This window comes from Chionomys nivalis, chromosome 2 (assembly GCF_950005125.1).
Source record: "Chionomys nivalis chromosome 2, mChiNiv1.1, whole genome shotgun sequence".
In the NCBI taxonomy this organism is placed as follows: domain Eukaryota; kingdom Metazoa; phylum Chordata; class Mammalia; order Rodentia; family Cricetidae; genus Chionomys; species Chionomys nivalis.
In genome coordinates this window covers 115,403,417-115,429,091 of record NC_080087.1, presented here as the reverse complement: position 1 = coordinate 115,429,091, position 25,675 = coordinate 115,403,417, and the positions used below count along the sequence as shown (strand labels likewise).

At 37.5% G+C, this 25,675-nt stretch overlaps 1 protein-coding gene across 1 annotated transcript in view; it reads left to right on the top strand.

The window, feature by feature from the left end:
• The window catches only part of Nyap2 (neuronal tyrosine-phosphorylated phosphoinositide-3-kinase adaptor 2), a 251,439-nt gene that overhangs the window by 106,529 nt on the left and 119,235 nt on the right, over positions 1 to 25,675 (top strand). Inside the window, exon 3 of the mRNA XM_057762975.1 lies at positions 3,329 to 3,630. Coding sequence (XP_057618958.1) covers positions 3,329 to 3,630 — 302 coding nt within the window. The remainder of the gene's footprint in view (positions 1 to 3,328; positions 3,631 to 25,675) is intronic.

Genomic DNA, 25,675 nt, shown 5'->3' with positions numbered 1-25,675 from the left:
CAAAGCTTACACAGCACATATGAACAACAGTCTTAGGCGGCCATTATACTTTAGTCATGGCTGCTTTTTCTATGTCAGAAGAACATTGTGACCCAAAAGTGGCTGATTATAGAATGGAGACAGAATGTGAGCCACAACTAATGAACCATTGTGACTTCACGATGACCCAAATAGATCTGCCTAAGTCTGTGGCATTTTTGTCTTGTGTTTATTTCTTCCGACACTTTGTAACAGCTGTTCTCAGTGATGGATGCCTCCTTTTTAGGGTTCTGGATTGACAACATTAGAAATAAATGGATGAAGTTCTAAAGGCCCAAACTCACAGATCATATTGACAGACACTGATGCAATTCTACTGTTGTGATTCTGTTACCCTTAGGATGGAATATCTTGCAATAGGCATGTAAAAAAAAAAAAAAAAAAAAAAAAAAAAAAAAAAAAAAAACAGAGATATGCAGCAGATTCAGAAACTAATTAAAAGCTTCAATGCATGATCTGCAGTATCCTTTAGACTCAACACCCTGCTAAATCTCTGGCAAGTAGCTGTGTCATTATGCTTAATGCTTGCCCTTAACCTTGACTTGAACAAAGGCCTATGTACATGTAACTCATGCTCAGCCATGTTCTCATTACGTATGCACTGCCAGGTGGAACTAAACTTGCATCTTTTTACCCGCTATTGTTTGAAGCACGCATTGTATTTCACTTGGAAGAAGTGTTACTGTGCATAACAGAATATTTATGAGCAAAAGCAGCATTACACAAAATTGTTTTATGCCGATAAATAGGTAATCCTGACACAAAGCAGCAGAGCTAATTATCTGTCTGGGAAAAGGTGCAGGCTCTATTTAGGTCAAAGGTAACAGATAAATTGCTGCTACAATTATTTCTAGTAACTGTCTCATAAATGCCTGTGTGCATTAACACATGCATAGATCTCCCTAGGTGAGCATGTTCCTGGCAAAGAAGCAGCCGTCTAAATAAATCTTAAAAGCAGCTTTTGTTCAGTGATACAATGGAAACGAGGAAGAGACATACAGATGAAAATAATTTAAGGCAAAGCTAGTGAAAATCAAATATCTCATCTTCAAAGACATGTCATCAAGTGAAATCTTCCCATATGTTCAAGCTTCCTCTCCCCACCACTAAGCCCATTTTCCCAGAAATTCTTAATGGTTTTTTCCACAAAACACTGTCTGCAAGTGTCTCATTTGTGTCTTGATTGATGGTCTTGAAGCAGACACAAAATTAAAATGCACAGAAACATTAAACGGGTTGTTTACTCTCTCTATATGAAAATCCACTTAGCTGACATGCTGAAACCACCTGAGCCTAGCATGTCCGTTGCCCTGCTTTATCCTTGCCATCCATGTTACTAAGATGCCATATGCACTGTCTAAACATTAAATCAAAATATTAATCAAGAAATGACAGAGATAAGAGTTGTGTTTGAGTAGCAAATTATTGTTGTGAGTAGTGCTAGACTCAAGCTGTAAGGATCTTGTTGGGTCTTCTGAGTTTTCCCACAGTGTACATGTATGTCTCAAAAGTCAGGAGTTCAGCAGTTCAGATACTTATATTATGATTCATAACAGTAGCAAAATTACAGTTATGAAGTAGCAATGAGAATAATTTTATGGTTGGGGTCACCAGATGAAGAATTGTATTTAATGGTCACAGCATGAGGAAGGATAAGGACCACTGCCCTAGTTGAAGATGGAAAGCATTTAAGTTCTCAATATTTTTCCTATTGGAATCTGTTTTTCAAAAACTGACTTCTTCATTTGTTTACATATTTATTGGGGTTTGAAGTTGAAATTCCATGTAAAAGAAGTGCTCTACTATAGAGATACACTCCCCAGCTGAAATCTTAAATTTATGATGAATATCATAATGGTATGAAAGACACAATAATAGAATTCAAATCTTATTTTAAGTTGCATCAAAAATCAAGATAAAATCAAAGGTTACTATTTCTAAATAATTCTGTATACTAGAATGGCAGATTCAAGAGGCCTACAAAATTCGTATACCCCGAGTTTCTCTTCACAAGTTCACACGTTTCAGTGAAATACAAATACTATATACATGATTTTTCTTTTAGCTGTCCCTTTAGTGGATGATCTTGGTAGATAGAGAAAGCTCTAGGAAACTCTCTCCTCTAAAACTCCACATACATATTCATGGTGTTTTCTTTATAAAGAGTCACCATTGTGTACAGTATAAATACCCTAAGAAGTATTTCCTCTGTAATTAACTGAACTTCAAATACATTTTTCTAAATCTTCATATTTTCCCTAGTGAAACCTAAAACATATTAAATTTGAAAAGTCGTTACATCCTCAATACTTAGGACGTAGAGTCACATCAGAATGAAGTCTTTTTATACTTCGTTAAATGCCTCTACTCTGTGAGGTGGGGCTTGCTGCTTGTTGGTACCACATTTTTAACATCACAAGATGGGGGATGTTTCTAGAAAACAAAGGACAGACAATTCAGTCCTCCGTTTGAAGCTTGTTTCCTCACTCCTTCTTCTACTGCACTTGTTCTCCTGTCTTCCTCTATCCAACTGTCTTCGGGTCTCCCTTCTTAAATGCTTCTTTCCTTCTTCCTTCCTCCTCCTTTCCTTTCTTCCTGCGCACTTCCTTTCTCTCTTCTTGCTCTATCTTCAGGTTTCATTTCTGATCTTTTCCCTTCTCCCACTCTGCCTTTGTCCCTCTCTCCCTGTTCTCTCTTCCTTTCTGCAGCATTATTGATCCTCTCTGGTCTTTGCCTTTTTTTTGTTTCACTCTCTCTTTCTAGTCCTTATTAACAGAACCTTTCCTGCTCATGTTTATTCCATTTTTCTCAACATGTTAAGCAGACAATTAGGGGTGGTTTTGATGAAAAGAACGGTGACCATTCATTTAACAGGAGCTGGTCTAAGGAATATAGTCACCAAATTTTTGTCTGCTGTTCATACCATGAGACCAGCTTCAACTTCAAGTCCTTAAAAACGAGTGGTTGAAGATAAAATCTGTTATGTGGGATTTTCTCCCATAGGACAGTAAGTCCATCGGGAAGTGAAGGTGTCTGTAGATGCACGTTAAACTTTCTAATTCTAATCAAACTGTTTTGGCTTTACTTTCAGAATTTGACTTAAAAGTGTAGACTGCTTTCATGTCATTTAAGACTGGTTAAGCGTCAACTCCTTGCAAAATGGTATACTTCTTCACCAGTGAGAATGTTCACCTCTGAAAATTCTGGTAAAAAGGCTGGTGGTGTCTGTGCTTTCAAGTATATCCTGGCTGTTTTTCCCCTCACAAGTGGTCTCTGGTTTCTCTTACAGCATAGGGGGAGAAGTAGGGCGAGGCCAGGACGCCAGCTACGCGGGCAAGCATTTCCGCATGGGGTTCATGACGATGCCTGCTCCACAGGACAGACTCCCACATCCCTGCTCCAGCGGATTCACTGTGAGATCTCAGTCCCTGCACTCTGTCGGGGGCACTGAGGACGACAGCAGCTGTGGATCCCGGAGACAGCCACCTCCCAAGCCCAAGCGAGACCCCAGCACCAAGCTTAGCACTTCATCCGAGACAGTCAACAGCACTGCAGCCAGTAAAAGTGGGAGACCTCTGGAAAGGCCAGAAGGTAAGCTCCCTGTGCTCACTTCCCAATCATCTCCAAGGGCTTCAGCTTTTGGGAACCTGTTTCCTTCTCCTGAGTCCCAGGAAAGAAACATTAAGGGTGGGAAGCATTATGTGGTGTCAAATGACACCCAATCATACTTAACATGCTCAAGAAGAAACCCAGATAGTATAGGTGATGCATTTCAGTAGCTGAGGGTTTGCAGTCACATGGGTGGGGCCCCAAGTTCAGTCCTCAGTTAAAAACAAAACAAAAATGGACAAGGTAATGTGTCATCACTATGTCACCTTTAAGGCTTTCAATCATTCAAAAATTAGTTTTGCCTAGATGTATATCTACTTTGTATATTTTCTTACTTCTATTAGTTTGCTATTTACATAGTTAAAAGACATGCTGGGTGATTATTGTAATATTTTATGGTGGAGATTTTAAGGTAGAAAGTATATGAAGGAAAATTTATGATCATACCTTTTAGAAATAACCAATTTGTACATCATTTCCTTCCTTGTGTATAAGTAGCAGCTAAGTATTTCACTCTCTGCTTTGTAAATCTTTTTTTTTTTTTTTTTTTTTTTTTTTTGGTTTTTTCGAGGCAGGGTTTCTCTGTAGCTTTGGAGCCTGTCCTGGAACTCCCTTTGTAGACCAGGCTGGTCTCGAACTCACAGAGATCCACCTGCCTCTGCCTCCCGAGTGCTGGGATTAAAGGCGTGCGCCACCACCGCCCGGCTGCTTTGTAAATCTTATTTCTTCCTTTATAGTAGTTTTTCCCTCAGCTATGAGATACACAAATCAAACATAGCTACTGTGGATATATGAATACAAATTTGGCCTAATATCTCACAAATCCTTTTGTTCTTCTTGAATAAGGAAGCCCGTGGCTTACTTGAGCATTTCCCCAAAGCTTCTTCGTTGAAGTGGCATACAAGGTGAGCTTTGACACAGCTGTCAAATTGCCTTTGGCTGGCTGGTTTACGAAGAGTGGCAATTCATTTCTCCCGCTCTGCTTAAAAGCTCAGGAGCCAATATGATCTTGGAATAGAGTTCCCCTCAAGACTTCGGAATCTTGTCCTTGGATATTCTTGCCTTGTATGACATGGCACTGAGTCTAGGAATATTAAATAATTTTGTCAATGAAAGCTCTGACCTTGGAGCCTTGTTACCTTCCCAAGTCACCATGTTACCTCCCCAAAACCATCACACTGAGCTTAAGTTTTAACACTTTAATTTTGGGGAACACAGCATTGCTTCCCTTGTTTCAAGCTATTTGAGGGTTTGTGTGTCAGCTGTGAGGCATGCCTCAAGGTCTCCAATGCAGCCAGTGGTGAGTCAACAGCAGATATCTGTCTAGCCCTGTGGTCTTTCTTCTACCCTGCCCATGCCTGAGTTTGTAGCTTTTCTGAATGCCAGAGTAGGTCTGTTTGTAACGAGAGGAAACCGTGGCATCTTTTTCTCATCTAATAATTCTTTGCCAGATGAGATTTCCAGTTCTTTCTGAAGGTTCTGGCATGCCTTGTGGCAGAAGAGCTCACATGTGGTCTGAAAGATAAGATGCCTGTGGGTAGCATGTCATCTTTGCCTCCATTCTTCCCACAGCTTCTCCTTCACCTTGCCCAAATATAATCTCAATGAATTGGTAAATCGTGTAGATCAATGCCTTGAAATAGAACGAATCCTTTAATTTTCAAAAGACAGTTTTCTTCTTTAATACTATTGTTTCTTCACTCCTAGACTTTGGATCTCCTTTCGCATGATTCTAAGCAAGAAGTATGTCCCACACCTTATGCACAGCACGTTTATGTTTTTAGAAGCAACAGATGTTTAGTTTCTTTATTAATATGAGCTGGGGGATGAGACTTTTACAAATTTTAAACATTGTTCCTGAGTTTCATCAAATATTTAAACACGGTGTCTTTCATTTCTCTTTATTCTGTGTGATCCTATGTCTAAATTCAACTATCCTGTGTTTCTACTTTCAGAACTACATTATCAATTATACTAGGTTGCTTGCCAAAGAAAATTAGAGTCAAGACAGGGATCTCTGAGTGATAAGTCCTAAACACAGTCCAGAGTGATTCAAAAATTAAAGGAAAGGTTTACATAATGGAGCATGTGCACTCACAGCATTTTGGAGACTTAGATGGGGAGATCCCAAGTTCAAGACAAGCCTTGAAAATAGAAAATTCCAAGATAATTTAGGCTGCAGAGATGGAAAGGGCTGTGCCACACATTCATGTGTGCCACACATCCAACTACAAAAGGACCGCAGTAGACGCACATCAGAGGAGCCCTGCTAAGAGGAGGGGAAGGTGGTATACACAGAGTAAAACTGGGGGCACAGTCGTGAGCACCTGCTCTTAGAAGCAATACCTGAAGGACTGTCAATCACTTTGAAATGGAACACATCTACATCCACTTGTAATGCATTGAATGACCAGATCCTGAAAGCCAACATTCTCTCCCAGGTAGCTTCACTGACTATGCATCAAGGGTTCCTCAGGGATAGTTATCAAGCAGAGAGTAGCCCATTAGTAATTGTTTCTGGTTTCTTAAGGCAGACATGAGAAAGTGACTCAGTGTCTGTGGTAAGGACTTAAGTTAGAAAGTTAGACATAAAAGTTACTTGAGGGGGGTCTGTGACTTACAGACCACTAGGCCAAAATTCAATATTTCTCTTCAGAAAGGATCTCTCAAGATGGACTGGAAAACCCTCAGTTGTGTGGGTGATGATGCTTTAAATCCAATAAATGGCAAAACAGCATTTGCTATGCAAATTTACATTTCTCTTTGGAGCTCATAAGACAGGAACAATTGTTAAGCCATATGCACCCAAAGGTCTTCTATAAGCTACTAGAATAATAAGGGCAGGGTTGAATCAGGGCCTAGTTGAGAGATGGGAGGAAAACTCTTGAGTCCAAGAGCATGTGCACATATATACATACTCAAATCCCACTTTATTTATATATGTAGGCTGATATCTTATGAATCCTCAGTTCTTTATCATCAGGATCTCATTGAGGCTTATTGTAGAGCCCATGTTTTCTTTACCAACTCCGTGCTGTCAACATTCTAACTGAAGAAAATGTGACTTTTATACATCTTAGCCTGTCTTTTCTTCTTACCTGAAATGTCAGCAAAATCACAATATTGATTCAGGGACCTTAAAATGATTTCCATGGTAACCAGCTGCTATTTAAAGAGAGGATTATGACTTCCCTGTGAATAAAAGTAAAAGGAAGTGGACTTGAGCAAAAATAGCTATTCAGAATTAAGAAAAGGAAAGAAATTTGAACACACACAAATCACAGAATGGCAAAGAGTAAGCTTTGGTGTTTAAAAGTTGTTCTATCACATTCAAATAGACATTAGCCATTCGAGAAGGAACTTCTACCATAGTAATGCCTCTAGAATTTTTTCAATGGCTACCATAAACTGGCAATTATCCAACTACAAATATTTAGGTGGTTGGGGTTTTTTGTTTGTTTTCTTGCTTTTGTTTTTGTCTCTCTGAGGAGAGTGTTTTTTGTCATAGAATAAAAGAAAAAGAGTTCTCTAGGAAGAACAACAGGTCATATGAGCTGCTTCTTGTGAGTCATTCAACCAAAGAAGCAGCTATTCAGTTTCCCCTCTGTCATCATCCTGTCCTTAGAGAACCAATTCCTGTTTAAACACAGTAAGAGAAACACTGCCTGGAAACAGTCAAGAGATTGCTTACAGCATGAAGAGGCAAGTGTCAAACAAGATTTCTTTTTGTAAACTTTGAGATAACATCTACGGTACCAAAATATAAATGGTAACTTTCCTCCCTCATAGCTTTATGATGACTTGGTGTGTCAATGTTAGTGGTGTATATGATGGAAATAAATTGCTAAAGGAATATAAGCTTAATACAATATTAAATGTCATCAATAGTTTTTCCTTCACAGATATTCAGAACAACTATGAAAGGGAAAGACAGAATGCATTCCCTAGAGATGAGGATGTGTATTACAGGGGATAGTAGATGTGTATTGCTTTCACAATACTGTCCAATTATTGGATACTAAAAGTCAGTATTTGGAAAGTAGATTTGAATACAATAAATAAACCACAAGTCTATAGAATGGCCATAGAAGTTAAAGGGTTTCTGAGAAAATCCCTTCTTTTTATCCATATAATACAAAACATCCATGTGGTAAAACAACTGGACTATTCTATTGCCTGGAAGTTGAAAATATTATTAATTGTGGCTTCAGATTTGTTTAGAAGATACTTCTGTGTTCAGAAGCAACCAGGCTAAGAATTAGAACACACAGTATAACATTGATGAAAATGAACCAATTATTAAAATTGTAGTTTCTGTAGGCATCAATCTGTGAAAACTCCCACTGCTGACTTCCCTAATGTGTCAAATCTCTTGAGTAAGTATATTACCTGACCAGATAGTCATTTCCCACTAAAAACTAAAAACGCCAGATAGCTACTGACCAGGTAAGGCTGACCCAGCATTAACTCTGAATGCAGGAACTGTCCTCCCTACTGCTTTGGTCCATGGGTTACTCCATACTACTGAATTTTTGGAATTGCTTCTTGTAAGCAATGCTCTGTGACTTCTGATCTCTGTGTGACATAACATTTTGGTGATAATTATAAAAGTTTGTGATCTTGTTATATAACTTTTCAATTGCAATGATTGCACCATTTTTCTTAATTTTTGACAATTAGTTGCATGTGTAGAATGTGCTATGATCATGCTCATCCCAATAACCCACTCTTATCTCTCTCCAAATATCAGTTCTTAGGGCGAAATGAAGATCAGACCCGTGCAGCATGAAGTGAATAGAGAGGGCTCTAACTCTCCTCACGGTCTCTGGATTTTTCTGTCATTAGACTTGGATAACACTTTACATCTTCTTTGCATTTACATGAAAGCAAATGAGTTGTTAATTAATATCATTTTCATAAGAAAAGTGGAGGAATGATGGTAATTACTTCCTGCCTTTCACTGAGATCCACTTCTTTACCTCATCATCTCTGCAAAACCATCACTTTTCCTCTGTTCCTCCAGATTTCCATGTGGTGCCTGAGTCTTAAGAGGTACTGAAAGCACCGTTGTTAGAAGCTGGCTTTTGAGTCTGCTAGTGCCCTCAATCTTGTGTCTATAGTCTACAGTAATGAGATGGAATCTTTCTAACGGTTAGGAGTGCATTTCTCCGCCAACTCATTAGGACTGGGCTAACTCAGTAACCAGCAGGTCTTTGCTAACTGCGATGCTATATCTCTTCCTTCTTCCTTGCTCAGATGACTATGGAAAGACTTTCTGTGTATTCTTACTCCAAGTTCTTACCTGTTACATCACTACATCCAATTTCCTGCTCCACAATATTGCCTTCATTGTGCTTTCTCAATGGTGATCCTCCATCTGTACCCTTTGCTATTTCCTTGTAGCACTGAAGATTGTAATTCACCATTCACCTAAACACATTTCTCCATGGTACTTCATTCATGGTCTTATACTGGCTTCTTCCTATTGTTGTTGTCTCAGACCATTTTAAAAATATTATCTCTTCTTGAGGTTAAATAAATCATTTTTTCTTTCTCTTTCCTTACTCCAAACTGTACCTTATACCTTTCCTTACTCACTTTCAAATTCATGGTTTCTTTTTTCATTAATTATCATTGCGTACAGACGTGTGTGTTTGTATGTATGTTTGTGTGTGTGAGAGAGAGAGAAAGTTTGTGTTACATTGAGGCTCTTTTGTCCTCTTTGCCCCCCCCCCATTCCTCATTCTAATTGTGTTGAATGCATAAGTCATGAATTACACTTGCCCTCCAGATGCTTGACTGAATATCCATATGTATCTCTTCAGAGGTACCATCAAGGATTCCTACTGCCCATGACTACACTGACCCCATGATTATTTTCATGCTGTTCATTTTGATGCTCAAGTGATAAAGCTTTATTAGATTGTTCTCTTTGCCTCAACCCTAATGTCTGTCTGGCCTCTGTCTGAGTCTCATCATCTCTCTTTGCCTCAAACCTGATGTCTGTCTGGCCTCTGTCTGAGTCTCATCATCTCTCTTTGCCTCAAACCTGATGTCTGTCTGGCCTCTGTCTGAGTCTCATCATCCCCATTGATTTACATCTCTACTAGTCTCTGGTTGCCACCATCTTCACAGGGACATTTGTAGGGCAGACTGTCTTCCCACAGTCTGACCCTCTTAAGTGAACCCTCCTTGCTTCTTCCAGGCATTCCTCGCTTGACATGCACTTCCCATGATTTTATCAGAACATGTCACTGTGCTCTTCACCCAGAGGTGAATTCAAAAGCTGGACTTTTGTTATCTGATCCCAGTGTACCTTCAAAACATAGTCATGATGCTCACAGCAGATGTAAAGTATGGGCTTCTCTAGATAAGCCAATCCTACTCCCACCTTACTTATGAGGAAAATTCCCCCTTCTTGGAGTTTTTTTTTAAATAAATTACTCTGTATGGGAAATTTTTATTTCTACAATGTCTAAACACAACTGCTACTTTATCTGTATGATTTATACAGGTTTATTTTTCTGTGATTAAACTCTATTTTGTGTATTTTCCATTGGCTCTAATATTCAGTTTATTTAAAATATTTGATTACCTTTTATAGTCTATTGAGTGTAAACAGCCTATGGAGGCTGAGTTCTTGTTTCTTTTTTTTGGCATCTTTCATGACCGCCACACAGTATGGCTTCACAGGAAATTCCGATGGTATTATTTCTTGATTCTTTTCAGTTTCACAAATACCTCTTCCAGGAGATTAACTGTTCTGAAGAATAAAGCCTTTTCTGAGGCATCTTTACTACAGAAAGAAGGTCAAGCAGTTAAGGTACCCAGAGGACAGGCATGGTGAGGAAAGGCACAGGAGTCCTGCTCTTCTGACAGCTAGTTCGCGGTGCCTCCATCAGTTTCTCGCCCCAGCTTTGTTTATGAAATACTAACCATTCAGAATGATTTAAAAGAGGAGACTGTTTTGCTCATTCTTAAGTTTATATAGACCTTTGTATTTCTTTGGGTGTTTTGAATCTCGATTAAACACAAATTCAATATGGGCAGCAACAAATGATTCAGTTGATAGGCTATAATATGTTATTTCACCCTGTGCCTGTTAATTTAACTGTATGATATAAATCAAAGAATTTTAAACTTGTACCATTATAATCTCGAAAAAGGAAAGTGTGTTTCTCAATCAACATACAACACAGAATTGATATTTCTTTCCCTTAGATGCCAATTAGATGCTAATATTAATTTTTTATAACTTATATTTCAGAGTTTTATTGAGTTATTTTAGATCCATTACAGTGTATTACTTATTTATTTATTTTAATATTTTTCTTTTATTGAAAATTGATTTTTTTCTCACATAATATATCCTGATGATTATGGTCCCCCACCTCTTCTCCCCTTCCCTGCCCCATCTGGATCCGCCCCCTTTCTCACTGTCATTAGAAAACAAACAGGCTCCTAAGGGGTAATAATAAAATAAAACAAAATATGAGATAAAACTAAAATTAACACATCAAAATAGGACAAAATAAATAAAGAAAAGGAACACTTCAAGGAGACCCAAGAAACAGATATTGTTTTAGAGATCCACTCAATGGCACACTCAGAAATCGCATAAAAACACTATAATATTTTTTACATATAATGGAAGCTATAATGTGCACTTAAAAAACTGTAGGGTAAACAGAGATAAAAGTATATAAATAAAATAAGATAAAAAATAAAATAAAGTAAAACTAAATGAATAATTAATTCCTTATAGGACATGATTTTTAGGCAACGAGAAACCCCTAATGAGTTTATTTTCTCTTGGCCATCTACTAGTGAACATGTAGTCTCCCTTTCAGAGTAGTTTTGTCTCCATAGTGATACTTTCACCCCTAGAGAAAACTAAATTTCATTTTAAGTGGTTATTAATGGGACATAGCTTCTGGACAAAGAACAGGGCCACATGCCCACTTCTTTCAGCTTTGGGACCTCATCAGGTACAGACACATGAAGACCTTTTGCATGTTTTCCAGTCGCTTGAGTTCATGTGTGTGTCCATCTGTTGTGTTTAGAGACCCTTGGTTCCTTTGTGTCCCCATCCCTCCATGTTCTATACTTTTCTGCCTCCTCTTCCAGAAGGTTCTCTGAGCCCTGAGGTGGGGGAGGAGAACTTGATGGAAGCATCCCATTTAGTGCTGAATGTTCCAAAGTCTCTCATTCTCTGTGTTTTGTCTGGCTGAGGATGTCTGTGTTTGTTCAGGAGGAAGCTTTTCTGTTGATAACTGAGCAACATACTAATCTATGAATATAACAGAATGTCATTTGTATTAATTTATTGCTGTTTTTTAATAGAAAAAGTTCTATCTTGTGGAATAGGATAGTTACTCCCACACCTGTAGTAAAATGAATGGCGGGCTGCATTCCTGGCCCCCGGCTCCCAGCTAGCTCTACACCTGAAATAATTACACGGAAACTGTATTCATTTAAACACTGCCTGGCCCATTTGTTCTAGCCTCTTATTGGCTAACTCTCACATATTGATTCAACCCATTTCTAATAATATGCATCGCCACTTGACTGTGGCTTACAGCGTCCATCTCGGAGAAGAGACCCATGGCGTCTGCCTCACTGCCTTCTTCCTCCCAGAATTCTGTTCTGTCTACTACACCCAAAGTAACACATAGACAGATGACCCTCCTGCACCACACACCCTTGTGGCACCCTTGCTCTAGCATATCTGGAAGATAGGGTACCAGTGTAGATCAGAGGGTTTGTAGCTGGATTGGTGTTTATAATATTCCCTTAGTAATGTGAAAAATACTTTTCTGTACTGAACATTCTAGCATGTAGGAGTTAAGGCTCAAAGTGGGCACTAGTTTGATTTGTCCACATTCAAAGAGTTCTGTTAAGTGTTGTCTTCAGCAAAAGAGTTTGACTATTGTTTTGTGGCAAACAACCTATAATACCATTCCTGGTATGGGATGCTTCATTTTATGACCAGATAGGCCCAACTGGGACTCTCTCTCATCCATTATTTGCCAATTTCTTTTACATTGCTTTCATATAGGTATATATTTTCAGAAGCTTCTACTATATTTGATTTCATACTGCCCCTCAAAGGGCCATTAATTTTAAGTGTATTTCTCCAAATTTTTCCTATATCCCCATTTTCCCTCCCATTCCCTACTGGATTCTCCTATTCCATCTCATCCCTGTCCATACATAACTAACTATTCTAGTACCCTTCCCAAGGGAAATCTATCTTTCCTCCCTTGCCCTTCATACTAAGCCTAACCTCTATGGTTCTAGCTTTTTACCACTGGCTTAGCAGCTAAAATATGCATATAAACAAATACACACCATATTTTAATTTGTGAGTCCGGGGCACCTCACTTGCAATGATTTTTTTCTAGTTTTGTCCATTTACTGTTAATTTCAGGATTTCATTCTTGTTAAAGGGTGAGTATGTTGTGTAAATATACTACATTTTCTTCATCTATTCATCTGTTGAGGGATATCTAGGTTGTTTCAATTTCTAGCTATTATGAATAGAGCAGCAATGAACATGATTGAGCAAATGTCTTTGTGGTAAGAATAAACATCCTCTGGAGATATGCCCAAGAGTGCTGGATCTTGTAGATTGATTCCCTTTTCTTGAGGTACTACCACACTGAATTTGCAGAGTGGCTATACAAGTTTGGAATTCCACCAGCAATGGTTGAGTGGTACCCTTACTCCACATCCTTGTCAGCATGAGAAGTCATTTATATTAAATAATTATCTTAGTGATTCTGAGAGGTATAAGATGAAACCTCAAAGTAGTTACATTCCCCTGACAACTAAGGATATTGAACATTTCTTTTAGCGTTCCTCAGCCAGCTATCTGAGTTTCCTATTTTGACAATTCTGTAATCAGATCTATACCCCATTTTAATTGGGTTATTTGATACATATTTTCTTGAGTTCTTTATGTGACTCAGAGATTAGCCCTTCTATTAGATATGTAATTGGTAAAAAAATAAATAAACAAAAAAACAAAAACCTCTTCCCATTCTGTAGACCACCATTTTTTTCCAAATGACATCGTCCTTGGAGTTCACAATTAGTCATATAGTTGATCTTAGTGCCTTTGCTAACAGTTCTCCTATATTATGTTTAGTGTGTCTAGTTTTGTGTTGAGGTCTTCCATTCATTTCTAGTTGAGTTTTTTGCAGGGAGATAATTGTGGGTCTATTTGCTTTTCTTCTCCATGCAGCCATCAGTTTGCACAGCACCATTTATTGAAGATACTGTATTTTGTTTCCAGTGTATATTTCTGGATTCTTTACCAAAATTCAGGTGTCCATGGATGTCTGAATTTATACCTGAGTATTCAACTTGATTCTGTTGATCAATGTGTCTGCCTTTGTGCCAATGCCATAGCTTTATTTTTATTAATATAGCTCTGTAGTACAATATTAAGTTGGGATTGGTGATTCCTACAGCAGTTCTTTTCTTATTCATAATTGTTTTAGCTAGCCTAGGTTTTTTCATTTTCATATGAAACTGAAGATTGTCCTTTCAAAATCTATGAAAAATAATACTGGAATTTTGATGGAGATTGCACTGAATCTGTAGACAGCTTTTGGTAGGCTGGACAGTTTTACTATATCAATCCTATAGATCCATGAGCACAGGAGAGCTTTCCATATTCTGATATCATCTAATCTTCTTCAATGTCTTAAAGTTTTTATTATGCAAATTTTTTACTTGCTTGGTTAGAGTTATCCCAAGATATTTATATTATTTGTGAAAGGTATTGTTTTCCTGAATTATTTCTCAGTCATTTGTCATTTGTAAATAAGAAAGTTACTGATTGTGCATGTATGTGTGTGTTAATGTTGTATACTGATATTCGGCTGAAAGTATTTATCAGCTGTCAGAATGAACTCATGGAGTTTTTGGAGTCTTCTATGCATAACATCATATAGCTTGCAAATAAAGACACTTTGACTTCTTCCTTTGCAATTCGTTTCACTTTGCTTTCCAGTTGTCCTGTTGTTCTAGGTAAGACTTCAAGGTCTGTATTAAATAGGTTTGGGAAAAGTAGACATTCTGTCTTGTCCTGATTTCAGTGGAAGGACTTTGAGATTCTCTGCATTTAAGTTGATGTTGGCTATGGACTTGCTGTAAACTGACATTATTATGCTGAAGAATGTCCCTTGTATACTTAATCTCTCCAAGACTTTTTATCATGAATGGGTGTAAGATTTTGTTAAAGGCTTCTTCTAAGTTTAATGATTATATTTTTTCTTTCTGGTTGTTTATATAGTTGATTCTATATATTATTTACATATGTTGAGCCATCCCTGCATATTTCAATGAAACTTACTTGTTCATGGTGAAATATATATAGTACTAGAAAGCCAAATCCAAGAACACATCAAAAAGATCATTCATGTGTTGTGTTCTTTGATTTGGTTTGCTAGTACTATTCAGAATTGAATTTTTGTGTCTATGTTTATGAGGGAAACTTGTTTTAAATTCCCTTTCCTTGATGTTGGATTTTTATGTAGTTTGAGTATCAGGGTAACTGTGCTTTTATAAAAGAAATTGAGCAATGAATGCTCCCTCTTTTTCTATTTTGAAGAATATTGAGGTTAACCCTTCTTTGAAAGTCTGGTAGATGTTTACACTAAAGCCATCTGACCCGTGGCTTTTCGGCTTTTCTTTTACTTTCTTTCTTTTTTTCCTTTTTCTTGCTTTCTTTCCTTTCTTTCTTTCTTTCTTTCTTTCATTCATTCTTTCTTTCTTTCTTTTTCTTTTTAGTTATTAGACTGTAAAGACTGCATATATTTTACTAGGAGTTATAGGCCTGTTTAAATTGCTGGTCTTTTCTTAATTTGACCTTGGTAAGTTCTATATTTTTTATTGTTTTATTGAGCTATACATTTTTCTCTGCTCTCCTCCCTTTCTACCTCTCTCCTTCTGCTCTCATTCTTAGAGTTTGTAAAAATACTTTCCAGGGCCTTCCAGTTTTTAGAGTCTCCATTGAGAAGATAAAGTGTTAATCTAATAGTTTTGCCTTTAATATTTTTTGGTATTTTTTTCCTTTGAAGCTTTTAATGTTATTTCTTTGTTCTGCTCATTTAGTGTTTTGATTGCTATTTGCAGATGGGAATTTCTTTTCTGGTTCAATCTGTGTGGTGTTCTGCAAACTTCTTGTACCTTTCTAGTCATCTACTTCTCTAGGTTAGAGAATTTTTCTTCTGATTTTGTTAAAAATATTTTCTATGCCTTTGATCTGGGTTTCTTCTCCTTCCTCTAGTCCTATTGTTCTTAGATTGTATCTTCTTACAATGCCCCAGATTTCCAGGATGTTTTGTGCCAGGATATTCTAAGATTTAACATAAGTATCTATTTCTTCTATCCTGTCTTCAAGGCCTGAGATTCTCTCTTGTATTCTGTTGGTAAAGTTTGACACTGTGGTTCCTGCTCAAGTTTCTGATTTTTTTCTTTTTTTATTTCCAGATTTCCTTCAGTTTGGGTTTTCTTTGTTCATTCTATTTCCACTTTCGGGTTTTGAACTCTTTTATTCTTCCCCTTACACTCTTTGTTTGTATTTCAATGGTTTTCCTTAAGGGATTCACTGATTTCTTCTTTAAGGACCTCTAGCATATCCATACAGGCTATTTTAAATCCTTTGTCTTGTGCTTCTGCTGTGTTGTGAGTCTCAGAGCCTATTGTGGTACAGTTGCTGGCCTCTAGTGGAGACATATTTTCCTGATTCTTTTTTTTTTTTTTTTTTTTTGGTTTTTTGAGACAGGGTTTCTCTGTGGTTTTGGAGCCTGTCCTGGAACTAGCTCTTGTAGACCAGGCTGGTCTCGAACTCACAGAGATCCGCCTGTCTCTGCCTCCCGAGTGCTGGGATTAAAGCCGTGCGCCACCACCGCCCCGCCTTTAATTCTTTTTTTTTTTTTTTTTTTTTTTTTTTTTTTTTTTGTCGAAGCCTCCGTTTATTAGAGTCATGCTTACAGCTTATATAGCCCCTGGATGAGGATCTTGGGGGGCTGGGGCATGGGTCTTGCCACGTGGTCCACGTCCGTCATTCTCTTTTAACACTAGAGTCTAGGCATCTGGATTTGGGGTGATTGCAACTCTAAATACTGATATCGAGTCTTAAACTTTTGGTTGGGTTTTGTTTCTCCTCTCTGTTGCTCTCTCTGCTGTATGAGTGTGTTGGCTGACTGTTGCTTGGTAGGGAATTCTGGGATTCTGCTTGGTATACCCACTGGAGGTTCTGCATAAATTTGTTTCTAGGTATTGGGAGCTGACACTTGGAATAGGGATAGACTAGTGAGGTGGAGGTCCTAAAAGGTTCTACAGGAGGGAAGAAGCAAGGTGTTCTACCGGGACCTGTTAGTCCCCTGGGAATGAGGACAGAGGTAGATGAGTAGTCACAACAGATAGTCTGCTGTAGGGATCTGTATGTTACGTTGGAATTGGTGACGGGGGAGTGGTGAGCTGGGCTGCAGCCGGTGGTCTGCCATACAGATGGTGGTGGTGAGACAGGGGGATAGTAGTTCCGGGAGAAGTGAGGATCCACAGTCAGGCTACCTGCATTAGGGATGGGAGCAGGTGTTCACTTGTTTCAGCTCTAGCATTCCATCTGGTACAGATCCATGCAGGCCCTGTGCATTCTGCCTCTATCTCTGTGATTTAAATTTGCTTAGAGGGCCTTGCTTCTTTGGTAGTATCCATCCACTCTGGCTCATAGACTTTTTCTGCATCTTTTTCCAAAGGGTACCTTGAACCCTGAGAATAGGAATCTGATGGATACATTCCATTTAGGGTTGAGTGTTCCAAGGTCTCTTATTCTCTGCATATTGTCTGGCTGTGGGTCTCCATGTTTGTTCCCATCTACTGCAAGAGGAAGCTTCTCTGATTATTCTTAGAGACAGCGTTGATCTGTATAGTTAAGTATCTTTTTTATTCTATAGGCATCCAGATTTTGAGCAGTTTTAAGTTCTACTTCAGGAGAGTGTGTAAAGCCAGTTGCTAAGGCAGAATGACTACATACAGGCACACATCTTCCCTGTAACTGACCTCAGTGGAAAAAACACTTAATATAGAATGAGTACTTTTACTTTATGACCCCTGTACTGAGAGTTTCTAGACTATGAATTGCTTTCTATGATTTGTTTGAATGGGAGGAAGCTAATTTAATAATAGCTCCTTTTAAGTTTATTCTTTGCTATTAATATATATTAACTTTTCACATAATGAGGAACATGGAAATACATAATTCTTCACAAATTTCTACTTTCTGATAACTTCATCTAACTCAACAGCTAAAAGCTAGTGGTGGGGGAGTTGCTTAGGGAAGTCAAACTTATTCTTCATTAAAGTGTATTGATTTTAGTTTCTTTATTTGATATTATTTTTCTTAGTAAAAGTTTGGTCTCAAGTCTATAATATTTGCATTGCTGTCCTTGGAAGTATTGTTATTCAATAAGCATTTACTGAGAGTCTAATGTGTATAAGGCACAATGATAGGCAGTGAAAAAAATCCCCTCATATCAAAGTTATCAGAAGTCATCTAAGCACAAAGATACATTGACAATGAACAGGGTTCAGAGTTCTGGGATAGGAAGAAAGGCATATTCAAAGTAGAGATAGAAGACATCCAGCCCCGGCTAAGAGAATCAGAACTCAGTACTTAAAGAAAGTGTTTAAAATATTAAAAATAAGAAGGCAAAATGCTTCAAAAATAGATTTAGGAAAATACTTAAGATGAAAAAACCCAGTGTGACTGAATGAAAGGCTTATGTCCTAGGAGATCTGGCCAGCCAAATTGAGTTTTAGTTCTGTGTTTCCAAATAGACAAAGTTCTGTTCTCAGCATATGATCTTTACTTGAAGAGTTGTTACTTATTTTATCTCTTGTGTCCTTTCATCTCTATGAAATGTATGGAGGTAGACTATATTGAAAGAAAATTGAATTCACAAAGATGAAACACAGAGATGATTCCAAAAAGTAAACATATTCACAAAGCTTAGGTGCTGCCAAGAGAAGTGGAAACTAGACTTTGCCGTGTGTGTGTGTGTGTGTGTGTGTGCGCGTGAGTGTGTGTGTGTGTAGTAGTATAAGGACATGCACATACATGTGTGTTAGCATCTGTGTGCACACAGAATTGAAAATGAGAGATCAAGTTGAATAATTTTTTGATTTTCCTTCATTTACATTTTGAGATAATCTTTTGCCAAAGTTGGGACTCACTGATTTCAGTAGACTAGCTGGATGGTGAGTTCTATAGTTATGCCTGTCTCCACCCTCCTCTTATCAGCACTGGGGATAAAGATGTTTTCCAGATCACCTGGGTTTTAGATGGTTGCTAAGCACCTGAAGTGAGTTCTTCACACATGAACAGCAGGCTTTTTACCTATGAGCCATCTTTCTGGCCTCGTATTTATATATATATATATATATATATATATATATATATATATATATATATATATATATATTTCAATTAAATATTTCCCCAAATTGTACCTGGCCATGTAATTCAGCCAAGATAATTTACACACAATATAAACACTGGAGAAGAAAACATATACCATCTATATTTGCATTCAAATCAAAGAAGCTAACAGAATACAGATTTGTTTCTTAATTGAGATGCTACCCTATTTCAGTGTTTGTAAAAATCATTGCTTTAACAACATGTGCAAACCAGCTTGACAATGAATACAATTAGATTGCATGTAAAATTAATTGCCACATTCCAAATACAACAGAGTACAAAATTACTTATTTTGATGGAATAGTCAACTGAATTTGGAAGTGTCGAGACAACATTTTCATTTGACAGGAGAGGAAAAAGTTATATCTTAAAGGTTTCTTGAATCAGTCTAGGACAAGCAAAAGAGAGTTAGCTTCCTTTTCAGTCACAAATGACATAAAAATACTGATACTCCTAAGAACAAGTCCAAGTTACTTTTGGAACAAAGACATCATATATTTCGGAAGCAGCTACCATGATCCATGTGATTGTCCTTCCACTAGCTATTTTATTGAGCATATTATATGAGAGGTAAAACAGTGACTAAATAAAAAATATTAAATCTATAAATGTGTTTGTATGTTGGAAGGTGATACATGCTCCATATGTAGAAAGGAAGAATCCAGAAGAAGAAAATTTGATTCACAAGTAGAGAGGGCAGAATTTGACCAAAGACATTGCATCAGATAAGGCCAAATCAGGAGATCAGAATAATAAAATAAGATGAAAATGGGAATTTTTCTGTAAAGAATCCACAACTGAGGATTGAGTAGCACAATAACATTAGCATAAAGTAGAACAAAATATAATGAAAGTGGGGAATAAAGACATAAGGAGCATCTATTATTCCAAGACTGAAATAGAACAGCCTCCACTCAGGGCTCAGGACCAGCTCTAATATCAATAATCCTAGATTGTAAAGGCATCTCCCATGGCGGAGCTATGCAGATATAACTTGTGGGAAATCCACTCTCAGTGTTGGAGAAGACTTTGGAAATCCAGTCTCCGTGCTGGAGAAGGCTGTTACCAGAAGTTTCAAACTAGATACTATAAATTGACTTTGGGTCAGTGGGTACCTTAGGCCTTTGAGATATTTCAGAAATCCAAAGAACTTACAGGTAGACATGGGAAGCTGCCTGCATGTCCTCTAGGTGCCTGGCCAATGAGATGCTGGGACTGTGAAAAAAAAAAATAAAGCCCCTTTTTAATAGTTATCTGTGGTACCCTTTACTGATGAACCATAACGTTGGTCCAGTCAGCCCAGAAGAAAACAGACAAAGGTCTTATATCCCTTGTCACAGAGGCCTGCAAGCATAACCCTGATTTCATATCTCTATCTTTAGAACTGAGAGAAATCAATCTCTGCTGTTTATGAGCCACCCAGCCAACAGTTCTCTATTATAGCAGGTCAAGCTAACATATCATTTCAAAGCAAAGGATTATGCGTATTTAACCATAAAAGGCTGGAGTAAGTTTCAGGCATAGGTATCTCAGGAGAAGGGTACTTCACTGATGCTGATGCTGCCACTGTCCGCCAAGCCTGATGAAACATGTTTGAAGATTGACAGAAGATCCTGGAAAACAGAAGCAGGTGGTGTTTCTGTTGGTAAATAAGAAATACAGCATAGAGAAATGAGAAGCTCCTTTCTCTCAACTATTTGAACAACTAGACACAAACAGGTACATGATGTTCAAGGTGCCAACCCAGAGTCTCAGGGTCCAGAACAGGAAGGAAAGACACCTGGCCAAGTCTTTATAACCATTGTATTTTATGTCTTTTTGGTCACATCAAGAGGAAAAGAAAAGAAATGGAAGTCTTGGTGACTTTATATGACATATCCCTAGCTATGACACCACTGTCTATGAAAGTCTACACGTGTGTTTATCACTTTTCATATATATTATTATAGCCATTGTTTTAAAAGTTCCAATGCCAAAGAGTATGCATGCCTTCCATTTCTTGGTTACGAAGATTTGAAGAAGAAAACAATGCATAGCCAAAATTTAAAACCCAAAAAGTACCACCTAGAATCAAAATTTTTAAAATAATTTTGACATTTTATTAACCCATGGTTATTTATTTCTGGTTTTCATGATTAATCTTATTTGTGCTCCATATTTTTGATTTCAAAGTGACATTACAAATAATAAGCTTAATAATATATTTTAAAGTAGCTCAAGCATTTCGTTCTTGCTTTCAACTATGGCATTAATATGAACTATTGGAATTATATAAAAAAAGTCCTCAATTCAAAGAAAACGCTAAAACTGTCAGCAGAAAACATTTACCTTGATAACAGCTAGTGCTCAGATCAGAAGAATTCTGATTTACATTTGTGAGATAATCAGCTTTCTAAACCCAACATCAAAGTGGAATACAGAAACTGTAGGCATTTTTTTTTTCAGTTTTCTTCCCTATCTTTCATCTTGAGCTACTTTCCATAGAAAATAGGCTAATACTTTTGGAATCCATTTAAGCATTTTTACTTTTATAGATTAATTACTTTACTTGTGTATCTTTTTGTGAGTGAGAGCACAGATGTGTCCTCTCACTGTGTCCTCTTTATATTACCTGGGTCCTAAGAATTATACTTTAGTTATCAGGATTGGTGGTAGATGCCCTTACCTCCAAGCCACAGTGCTGGTATTGGGATCATTTCTGCAGGATAATTTCTAGTCTAAATAATTATATTCAAATTGTATCTCCAAAGTACTTGTGTTTTTACCAGACATTTGGAAGGTGATATAAGCAGCCAAAATAAATATAGCATAGGGTGGGAGTAGAAAGACAAACATGTTGTTTCTCATGTTTTAAATATATATTATGCACACCTGAGTTAAATTTGCATCCTTTCCCTTTTTTGCAACTTATATGTGGAAAAGGTAAAGTCAAATTCAAGCTAATCAATGAACCAAAGAGCCCCTCCTAGATTTGCCCTCACAGGCGTGGATTCCACGCTGTCAAACCTCTGAGTCATAGTCTCAGTCACCACCTAATTCTTTAATAGTGATAACTACATTCTCCAGACTTGTGCTCTCTGCTGACTGATCATGATGCACGTTAAGCTGGAAAACATGGCCTGTGTGCCAGTGAGCACCAGAGAGGCTTTCCTGAGCATCCAGAAGCATGCCCTTTGGAACTTAAGATGTATACAAATGCTTCTATGTTTGCCATCCCCACTGCAGAAAACAAAGCTTAAAGTAGTGTTCCTCCTCTTTTTCTCCCTAGGAATACAGGCTAAAGCATTTAAAGTCTGTGACAACAGATATCCTAGAGATAGAATTTCAAAATGAGCTCTCTTGGTTGCTGGTAAGAAATATGAATGGAAGGGGTTGGTGAGGATGGTACTCCCTCCTTTTCTTGTAACTATGGGTAGAAGTTGAATGAGTGTGTCTCCCACTACCCTAGACACCCTTATGCTTGTTCTTGCATTTTTGTGCACAGCCATTACTTTTGAATGAGTCACAGAATCTACTTTTTAAATCTGATGGCTTATTGTTTAAATTTCTTGTCAGATTTATCTATTTCTATTTTATGAGTGTTTTGCCTATATATATATATATATACACACACACACACACACACACACATACACACACACACACACACACACACACACACACACATATATATATATATATATATATATATATATATATATATATGAGTCTTGTTGAACTAAAATAAGATGTTAACATAGCTGGCTAAGTCTGAAGACAGCAGGGAGAATCCTTATCATGCCTTTGGCTTCTGCCCACCACACATAACCATTGATGTATGGCCTCCATCTTCAGAGGTTGGCAATGTCGGATTACATACCCATGTCAATTCTCTCTGGCCCCACTTCTGTTGTGCCATCTCCTAGTGGGTCTATTATCAAGAAATGGATTCTCTGTCTTAAATATTCTTGTTGTTAGGCTGGATTCAACTAGGTAATTAAGGCTATTTTCCTTTCTTAAACTCCTTAACTCTTTTCACAACCTCAAAGTTCCATTTTCCATGGAAATCAGTATGTTCACATAGTCTAGGTTATAGGACATGAATATATCTTTTGTCATTATTTTGCCTATCATAGCTTCTATTTAATATGAGCACAGGTCCCATTGACGCAGGAAGCATCATCAAGGTAAAACCATTTTTCATGAGAGTAAGGTGATTATTGAGAATAGCAGAAAGAACAAAAATATTGGAGTGTGACATTATCAGTCAGTTTCCAAGCAAGAAATTGGTCAATGTGGGGGTGGGTGGTTATAGAAAACTCCATCTGAATGGGCTTTTGTGACTGGAACCTAAGACAGTTCTTGTGGACACTTCAGGATAAACTGGGGAAATTTTACATTATGGGAGGTATAAGCCTGATTCAAAATATCTATCTCTGTTTCTGTCTCTGTCTCTGTCTGTCTCTGTCTCTCTCTCTCTCTCTGTGTATGTATGTGTGTGTGTGTGTGTTTCAGTATCATGCATTTCTATGCTTTGAATGTATTCAAAATTGTTTCTGGGAAGAAACTCCGGCAATATTCTAATTTCAGCTGCCTTTTCTCCAGGGACTGATCTGGACATTGTCTTTGATATCGTGCTTCTCAAAGCACCATCCTGACTTTCTGAAGTATGAGAGTCATAGAAGAAAGATGTGCCAAGCCCAGTTCTCATCATCACTGAGCAGGCGCTCTTAAGGAAAGTCTGGAAACATTGTACCAGTGCCAAAAAGGCAAAGAGAAGTGCTCGGTCTGGGGACTGGGAACAGCTTCCCATTGTCTGACCTCAATTAGAAAACACCAGAAGTATTTCTAAGGATTGCTTTTGAGGAGGGCTGAAGTGGCTTACTGGATGGTGAAGCTAATCCTTCCTTAAACTGAAGTTCTTGCCTCTTGCCATTTGTGGTCCGCTTACCTCCTTTTCCACGTATTTTCAGAAACATTCATGCATTTAACAAGGCTTGCTTACTCTTTGGAGTCTGCGGTTGAAATTGAGCTTGTGCTTACCAGAAATGAGGAAGATAATTCAATGAAAAATAAATGGAAGAAAAGTTAGTATTGTAAAAAATAACCTTTAAAAATTCCATAAGCATAAGATTAAAATATTTTAAAGGAAAATTAAAAGACTCCCCAGAAATTTTGTCATTAATATTCCCATGGGGAGTCTTTTAAGATCTATTCTCTCCAATAACCATCTCTGTGCTTTATTATATATATATATGCTTTACACATAAAATAATATTTCACTACTCCTTCTAGAACCAATATGGATGTGCAATATTTTCCCCAATTAAGAATGTATGGCATTAATTCCAGGATCATGTCTCACCCACTATCTAGTGTTTTATATTACTATAATCCTACATTTAAAAAAAAAGAGGCTTCTCATGTTATAAAGATTACAGTATGAACATAAAGAACAACCAACACCCACTGTCAATTATGGAAAATTGTCAGTATTCCCCAGGACCTCTCTGTGCATCCTTACACACACACACACACACACACACACACGTTCATAATTCATGGCCACTTTTCTATGTGAACTGGCATATTATAATGACAGTATTTATATTGCAAAATATATCATTATCTTGTTATAAATGTCTCATAATTTAAGTACACAATACTTGTGGTTTTCTAATTTATTTTTGAAAGAATGAAGTTCACTAATATATAGGGCATTGGACATCATTTCACACATAGCTGAGTCTCTCCTTGAGATGCATGCCTGCAGGTACAATTTGTAAGCAAACACAATGTATTTTGTCAGAAATTTGAAATGTGAGGCTGAATGGTACGTTCTCTTTGTAGTCTCTTTCAAAAACCCACTATCATAGTAAAGCATGGCTCTGGGCAATTGAGTAACATCTTCATCCAGATGACTGGCATATTTTTAGAGGGGGTAATTGTTCAATTGAGACAGAGGCCCCTTTGAGCAAACATCACTTAGAAAGAGATTTGTCATATGCTCAGAATTTTGCAAGCATAATGACTCAGCAAAAATATGGGGATCATATGTGTGTGTGTGAGTGTGTGTGTGCGTGTGTGTATGTGGATAAAGAAGTGGAGGATATGGCTTTAATACATATCATTTTTTGTTTGTTCCATTCTAATTTCCCTTCTTTGTGCTATTTATAAGTTCGGCCACATATTTCAAGCTAGCTTCTGTACATGAATATCTGCACGTGTCAGAGATACCTGCAACAACGTATCTTTCAAAATCATTTTTATGTATTGTTCCTCATGAATTTATCAACAACTTTTTATTGAGCAATTAGTAGGTGATGGTGCTAATGCCAGCCCGAGGGATATAGTCATGCTTAAAAGCTAGTCCCCACCACTGGGAAATTTATGTTTTAGTGGAGGGAAGCCGGTTAACATAAATAAATAAAAAGGCAATTACAGATGGATTCTATAAAAGCCAGTGCGGCTGTGAGCAAGCAGCATGGTAGATAGGCAGAGGACTGGCCATTTTTAGATAAGATGATCAGGAAAACAAAATCCCTTCAATAA